This window comes from Callithrix jacchus, chromosome 22 (genome assembly GCF_049354715.1).
Source record: "Callithrix jacchus isolate 240 chromosome 22, calJac240_pri, whole genome shotgun sequence".
In the NCBI taxonomy this organism is placed as follows: Eukaryota; Metazoa; Chordata; class Mammalia; order Primates; family Cebidae; genus Callithrix; species Callithrix jacchus.
Window position 1 is genome coordinate 43,207,632 of NC_133523.1, and position 7,528 is coordinate 43,215,159.

At 55.4% G+C, this 7,528-nt stretch overlaps 1 protein-coding gene across 3 annotated transcripts; it reads right to left on the reverse strand.

Annotated features, from left to right (window-relative positions):
- Window positions 1-2,124: 2,124 nt before the first annotated feature.
- Window positions 2,125-7,389, reverse strand: PIH1D1 (PIH1 domain containing 1). 3 transcript variants are annotated; one of them, XR_013530843.1, is made up of 9 exons: window positions 7,063-7,389; window positions 6,688-6,754; window positions 5,291-5,470; window positions 3,863-3,924; window positions 3,670-3,751; window positions 3,181-3,310; window positions 2,850-2,925; window positions 2,373-2,566; window positions 2,125-2,255 (listed from the first exon to the last, which is right to left on the reverse strand). XR_013530843.1 is itself a non-coding variant. In XM_002762344.7 (9 exons), the coding sequence occupies exons 1-9, from the start codon at window positions 7,150-7,152 to the stop codon at window positions 2,214-2,216; spliced, it is 873 nt and encodes a 290-aa protein (XP_002762390.3). In that variant the 5' UTR covers window positions 7,153-7,389; the 3' UTR covers window positions 2,125-2,213. The 3 variants fall into 3 exon arrangements, 2 of the variants coding, with proteins under 2 accessions (XP_002762390.3, XP_078215551.1); XM_002762344.7 differs by having other exon boundaries at window positions 2,373-2,516; XM_078359425.1 differs by lacking the exons at window positions 5,291-5,470; window positions 6,688-6,754; window positions 7,063-7,389 and having other exon boundaries at window positions 2,373-2,516; window positions 3,863-4,464.
- Window positions 7,390-7,528: the final 139 nt, after the last annotated feature.

Consider the following 7,528-nt stretch of genomic DNA (forward strand, 5'->3'; position numbering starts at 1 on the left):
GGGAGCCTCTCACATGCGCCACCCAGTGGCTGCAGAGTCTCCGGCCCGGGTGCGGAGGCGGTGGTTGCGGCTCCGGGCCAGGTGTGAGGGTGGAGCAGATGGTGAAGAGGAGGGAGTGGGAAGGGGGCACCGCCGCTGCCAAAAGCTGGGCCTCTGCCGAAACCATCACCATGGAAACAGAGGAAGGAAGAAAGGACCCAGCCCCACACTTTTTCGGGACCTGGGAATGAGTTACTCGGCCTCCTCCAGCGGCTCCCCCGTCCCAACTACAAGTTCCAGCGGCCTCTAAGCCTCACCGTTCGCTTGAGAAGAGCCGCGCACTCCAAGGGCCGCTGGGAGTTGTAGTTCCCTCAAACTATGAGCAGGGATACGTTGCGCCTCCTGGTGGACACAATGCCCACGTTCGCTCATTCATTCTGCGGCTGGAAAGACCCTACCCGAAGTCACTCCCATCCTGACCTCTTCCCCACCTTCTCTCCCTATCCCTCCCAATTCACATTACAGATGCATTGTGATTAGCTGCCTGCCTTCTCCCTCCTTCCCTCCCTCCCTTCCTTCTTTTTCTTTCTTTTCTCTTCTTTCTTCCTTCCTTTCCCCTTTCTCCTTTCTTCCTTCCCCTCCCTCGTTTTTCTTTCTCCTTTTTTCCTTACTTCCTTTCCCCTCCCTTCCTCCCTCCCTCCCTCCCTCCCTCCCTTCATCCCTTCCTTCCTTCCATTTTGAGGCAGAGTCTCGCTCTGTCGCCCAGGAGCAGCACACTGCAGCCTCAACCTCCCTGGGTTCCCACCTCGGGCTCCCGAGTAGCTGGGACCACAGGTGTACATCACCACGCGCCTCTAGTTCACATTGTGCTTTGAGCAGTTACTACTGAAATTCCTCCATTTATTTATGGCTCCTAGGATTCGCTAAAGAAGAAGAGAGTATTGACAATTTTTTTTTTTTTTTAGAAAGATTTTCCCTCTTATTGCCCAGGCTGGAGTGCAATGGTGTAATCTCAGCTCACAGCAACCTCCACCTCCTGGGTTAAAGTGATTCTCCTGCCTCAGCCTCCCAGGTAGCTAGGATTACAGGCATGCACCACCACACCCGGCTACTTCTGTATTTTTAGTAGAGATTGGGTTTCTCCATGTTGGTCAGACTGGTCTTGAACTCCCAACCTCAGGTGATCAGCCTGTCTTGGCCTCACAAAGTGCTGGGATTACAGGCATTAGCCACCACCTCTGGCCTCGACAACCAGTTATTAACTCAAGAAATATTTATCAAGGCCGGTGCGGTGACTCACTCCTGTAATCCCAGCACTTTGAGAGGCTGAGGAGGGCTCATCACTTGAGCTCAGGTGTTCGACACCAGCCTGGCAACATATGGAGACCCTGTCTCTATAAAAAAATATTTAAAAATTAGCAGGGCATGGTGGTGCCTATAGGTGTACTGGAAGGAGAATACAAAGTGGCAGGAACAGCAGAAACTAAGAGATGGGGAAAAGGGTGTGGTCAGGACACTGGAGCGTGCCTGGCCTCCCGTTAGAAGAAGAGGTCAAAACTAGGCTGTGCACAGTGGCTCACACCTGTAATCCCAACATTTGAGGAGGCCAAGGCAGGAGGATCACTTGAGGCCAAGAGCTCAAGACCAACCTGGACAACATAGCAAGATCCCATTTCTTTTTTAATGCAAAATATAAAATTAGCTGGGCATGGTGGCACATGCCTGTCATCCTAGCTACTCAGGGGCTGACATCAGGAGGATCACTTGAACCCAGGAGTTCCAGGCTGCAGTGAGCTATGATTGCACCACTGCACTCCAGACTGGCAACAGAGTGACACCCTGCCGCTTAAACAAAAATGTAAGCCATGAGGCGGGACACAGATCACACAGAGCCTTGAGTGCTTGCCTGAGGGGCTTGGACCTTCTCCCAGGGCAGCTGGGGAGCTACGGGAGGGCTGTGAACAGGGAAAGGGCAGGGCCAGCTCTGGGGCCTGGGAAGGACTACCGAGGGGAGGCTGGAGGCCAGGAGGATGCAGGGAGGACCCAGGGGGAAGGACGAGGCCTAAGCTGGGGCTGTGACCTCTATGGGACTAGAGGGGCCCAGCCCAATGTTCCTTCTCCCTCCCACATATCCCCAGTCAGAGATACAACAGAGGCAAAATTTCTTTTATTTCAACTTGAGGAAAGCCAGCGGCCTCTTCTCCACATCTTGGAAGCACAGGGAGACACCCTGATCAAGAAGGCAGCGACAGAAGTGGCATGGCCACCATCAGTTGCTGAGGAGACACAGGAAAGAGAATGAGGATCCAGGACCCAGAAGACCCTGCCCCCCTCTGTCGGAGCCAGAGTCCAGGCCCCTCAGTGTCCTGGCTTCCCCTCCCCACACCAGGCACCTTTCTCTTTCGGTGGAAGGCTGCCTTGCTCTCATCAGAGTTGATCTGCAGGGGGATGTAGGCATCCAGATAATACAGCTGCTGGGGACCCCCCATCACCAGGCGGTTCTCCCCGATCTCCAGTGACAGCCCCAGGGCTCCATCCTGGAGAGGTGGTGCAATCAGGTCACCCTTCCCAGCAACAGGACAATCAGCTGGAACAGGATGGTGGCCTCACATGCTGGGAAACTATATTTGAAGGGTCTCATCTCCCAGGGAAGAGGCGAGGAAGACAGTAATTACAAGTCTCAATGACCCAGCACTTAGAATCCCTCGGGCACCCTCAGGACAGCACCGGGAGGTGGCCTGTTGGCCTCCTGGGACAGAGGACGCAGCTGACCCAAGTCCAGCAACAGTCCCTTGTCACTCTCACTCCGAGAGAGTCCTTGATCTTTCCAGACCACATTCTCCTGCTCTGGTCCAGCGGGCAGAACTCACCAGTTTGGGGAGGTCGATTTCGGCCAAGAGGAGGTCAGGAGCTTCTAGCCACAGGCTCAGGTGAGGCTTTTCAGGGCTGAGGGGGAAAAGGCCCAGGGCTGAGGACAGCTGCCAGGTCTTTGCCAGCACTGTGCCCTCTGCCTGGGGTGCTGCTCCCTTTCTCCCCCCAACCAGCCCTATTGCCCCAGGATGCCTTCCAGGTCAGGAGTTCTCTCTCATCCCTCTCTCAGTGCCCCAGGGCCCCAGGGCGCCATCCAGTGTGGGAGGATGGAGGGAGGGATTCCCAAGAGCGTTGAGGAGACATCAGACCAGGGATCTGCTGAAGGCCCACCCTGACTCAGCTCCCCGGGGGGCGGACGTGTTTAGGTCTCCCAGCTCCTGGATCCGAGGACGCTGCCGCGAGCGGATGTTCTGCTGTGAGATGGAGCCCATGAATGGCCGGTTCTTCATCATGCGCCATTCTGAGGGTCGGGAGCACAGAGTCAAACACCACACAGGTCAGGGGTGCCTGTGCTCTCAGGAGGCCTCCTTGCCCAGCCAAGAGCCTCCCGGAGTCATGGGATCTGACCCCAGGCTTGGCTCCAGGAAGCCCGCCCACCTTAAGCACGCCCCTCCCATGATATGCCCCAATAAAACCCGCCCTTGGAGATTGTCCTGGCCCCGCCCCTTCAGGGCGTCTAGACTCCTCCCGCTCACGTTGGGAAGCTCCACCCCCTCCCAGTAGCACAGCCTCCAGGACACTCTGCCCCAGCGTGCAGGGCTGTCCCCCAAATCGCTCTTGGCTCCACTCCCTCCTGATGGCCCAGGCCCTGCCCCTCACCCGGGTTCAGCTGCAAGTTGTATTTGTCCTCAAGGCCCTCTCTCGCGATGGTGATCACGAGCTCCCGCAAGAAATCGCTGTTCTAGGGTTGACAGAGAGAGGGAAGAGGGGCAGAGGCGGGGGTGGGAGGAGCGGGGGGGAGCGGGGAAGGAGAGACCCCTGCCCAGGCCTCACCCGCAGCCCCGCCCCCAACCTGCATCCTCCGGTAGAAGTCGCTGTTGACAGCTACGTCGTAAGCGGTACAGCCCTGGCCTTCTGCGGGGAGAAAAAGGGGGTGAGGTGCCCCAGCCCTATGCAGAAAGCCCACAGCCCAGACCCAGACAGGGAAGTGACATGCAGGGACAGCAGCCGCAAGGAGCAGAGACAGAGAGACATCAGGAAGCGGGAGCTCGGCGCTCACTTTCCTCTCCGGACTCCCCCCAGCCTTGTATCTCCTTCCGTCCATCAGTATAATGTCCCTAGAGCTGACCCTGTCCCTCCCCTGGTCACAGCTCTTAGGTCTGAGCCCCGCAAGCCTGGCGTTGGAGACCCTGTGTGATGTGCCCCTCCCACCTCTGGAGAAAACCTCATTCTTCCAGCAACCTGGCCCACTGAATCTTTCACTCTCCATCACTGGCGGATCCAATCCAATCATTCCCTCCCAGCTCTAGGCGGCTCTGCCTAGAACCTTCTGTCTTTGCCAGCTGAACTCCTCCTGTTCCTTCAAATCTTATTCCACACCTCCTCCTCCTCCAGGAAGCCTTCCCTGACCCCTTCATGAGGGTAAGGAGCGCTCTCAAGGCTGTGTTGGGTGCCCCACTCCAGAGTAGCTCGAATCACGCCCTGCTGATACTGTGTCCATCTCCTGGAGTTTCTGGAACGTAGAATCCGCATTTGATACCCCCGGGGCACTGCCTAGAGCTTGGTCCCAGAAAGCTTCAAGAGACATATAGAAAAAAGGATAAAGACGCAGAAGTAGGGACAGAGGTGAGGCAAGACAGAGATGGAGACAGGGGAGAAGCACAGAGAAAACAGGATGAAACAGAGCTGCAGGCCGGGCGCAGTGGCTCACACCTGTAATCCCAGCTCTTTGGGAGGCTGAGGTGGGTGGATCACCTGAGGTCCAGAGTTCGAGACCAGCCTGACCAACATGGCGAAACCCCGTGTCTACTAAAAATACAAAAATTAGCTGGGTGTGGTGGTGTCACCTGTAATCTCAGCTACTTGGGAGGCTGAGACAGGAGAATCACTTGAACCCAGGAAGGGAAGACTGCAGTGGGCCGAGATGGCACCACTGCACTCCAGCCTGGGTGACAAGAGTGAAACTCCATCTCAAAAAAGAAAAAAACCACAACGGCCTGCTCAGGACTAAAGCCAGGAGATCCGCTAATGCACAAAGAGCACTCTGCCCAGGCCTCCAGACCCTGAGATGGGCATGGAAAAGTGCCAGCCTGCCCAGGGGGCAGAATCAGGACTGCCCAGGGTTGGGATGCCCAGGGCACTAGAGATCTACCACAGGGAACAGAATCAGATTGGGGAGCCAGATCTCCAGGAGCTGGGAGGGTCCTGGGCCCAGGATTCTTGGGTACTAGGGAAGAAAGGGCCTAGCAGGCCAACTCCTGGGTCCTCTGACGGCACTGACTCGCATCCAGCTCTGCATGAGGCTCTCCCAGACTCATGGGGATGCGAAATCCAGTTTGGTCCTCCTCCAGCATCTGAAGTAGCTCCTCCTCAGTCACATCGGCAGGAGGAGGGATGGAGGTGGAGTGACAGATGTTGATGAAAACCTTCCCTTCCGAGGAGTTGGTCTTTACGCAGAAACCTGGTGGGAGTAGGTTTGTCTTGAGAAACTTTTTCTGCACAAATCTCAGTCCCCATCCATTCTCTCCAGTCTCTTTCTCTTTTCCTTTTGCTCTGTTCCCCATTTTCTGGGCCTGCTCCACTCCCTACCCCTGAGATTCCCTCACCTTTTTTTTTCTTTTTCTTTTTTTTTTAGAGTCTCACTCTGTCACCCAGGCTGGAGTGCAGTGGTGTGATCTCGGCTCATTGCAGACTCTACCTCCTGGGTTCAAGCAATTCTTTTTTTTTTTTTTTTGAGACGGAGTTTCGCTCTTGTTACCCAGGCTGAAGTGCAATGGGGCGATCTCGGCTCACCGCAACCTCTGCCCCCTGGGTTCAGGCAATTCTCCTGCCTCAGCCTCCTGAGTAGCTGGGATTACAGGCACGCGCCACCGTGCCCAGCTAATTTTTTGTAATTTTTAGTAGAGACGGGATTTCACCATGTTGACCAGGATGGTCTTGATCTGTTGACCTCGTGATCCACCTGCCTCGGCCTCCCAAAGTGCTGGGATTACAGGCGTGAGCCACCTCACCCGGCTGCTTGTTTTTTGAGACAGGGTCTCACTGTGTCACCCAGGCTGGAGTGCAGTGGTGTGATCTTGGCTCACTGCAGTCTCTTCCACCTGGCTCAAGTGATCCTCCCACCTCGGCCTCCTGAATAGCTATGACTACAGGCACGCACCCACCAAGCCCAGCTAATTTTGTTTATTTTTAGTAGAGATGGTGTCTCAAGATGTTGCACAGGCTGGTCTTGACTGCCTGGCCTCAAGCAATCCTCTTGCCTCAGCCTCCCAAAGTGATGAGATTACAGGTGTGAGCCGCTGTGCCCAGCCTCTCTTACTATCTTTACTGTGTTGTTGTTTTTTGTTTTGGTTTGTTTTTGAGACACAGTCTCGCTCTGTCGCCCAGGCTGGAGTGCAGTGGCACAATCTCCGCTCAGTGCAACCTCTGCCTCCTGGGTTCAAGCAATTCTCCTGTCTCAGCCTCCCAAGTAGCTGGGATTACAGGTGTGTGCCACCGAGCCCAGCATCTTCCTATCTCCGATTCACTGTCCCCTACCTCCTTTCTGTCCTAGGGTGATGTCTGGTGGTGTCTGTGGGTGTCTGTTCACCCCACCCCTACCCCAGGCCTTTATTTGCATGTCTCTTTCCTTTTTCCCCTCTGTCTCCTGTCCCTCTCTCTCCGGGTCTTCTTTCTCACCAGGCTGAGGCTGGATTTGTGTCGATTCCGGTCTGGTTGTCTGGGCTTGCTGGAGCTCCTTCGAGGCCTGTATAAAGGAAAACTACCTCCAGGCTTGGAGTCTGTGCCATCAGACCCCTCATTGGTTCCTCAAATGGAGCAATGATTATGTATGAGAGCTGTGGATAATGCCAGAAATTAGACGGTTTGGTCCCTTTTCTCCTTTGAGGACTAGAAGAACATCTCCAACTCCACTCCCGTTTCTTAGCAAACTGGAAGCTCATCCTCAATTCCCCGAGGCCCGGTTGCCGCCCTAGTGCATTCTGGGAACTGTAGTCCCGTCTTTGAGCACCCCGCCAAAATCCCCGAATACCCGAGGATCCGGTCACTGTGCACCTGCAACAGTAGCTCCTCAAATCCCGCCGAATCAGCACCCATCGTCTCCGCCTCGCTTAGCTCCAGTGCCAGCTGCTTCGGGTTCGCCATGGCCCTGGGAAAGAGATCTAGGCGTCCTCGGGACCCTCAAGGTGGGGAACTTTGCCCAGGATCCGAACCCTGGTGCTTGCTCTGGTCCTCAGTCGACTCCGGATACCTACTACGGTGTTCAGAAACCTATGACTGGCCTGAAACTACAATTCCATTCAAGACCAAACACCGTCGTCAAATCAGTTGGGAATCTGTATCTCTAGATGCAGTCTCCGTCCTACGTTCAGAATCGTAAATGAAGCCACACTTCCGGACTCTACGTAAACACCGGACTGGAGTAAGCCACGCTTCCGAGTACCCCAACGTTCATCCACAGCCTGGTATCGCGTTATCGACAAGCCACGCCTTTCGCACCAATCAATCAAAAATAAACCCC

Excerpts from the sequence above, each read along its gene's own strand:
- PIH1D1 (XM_078359425.1), bottom strand. The coding sequence starts at position 4,303 with ATGATTGGATTGGATCCGCCAGTGATGGAGAGTGAAAGATTCAGTGGG. Across the intron at positions 3,752-3,862 it reads ACTTCTACCGGAGGATGCAG|AACAGCGATTTCTTGCGGGA; the intron begins GTTGGGGGCGGG and ends TGTCAACCCTAG. Across the intron at positions 2,926-3,180 it reads CCCCGGGGAGCTGAGTCAGG|CCCTGAAAAGCCTCACCTGA; the intron begins GTGGGCCTTCAG and ends TTTCCCCCTCAG.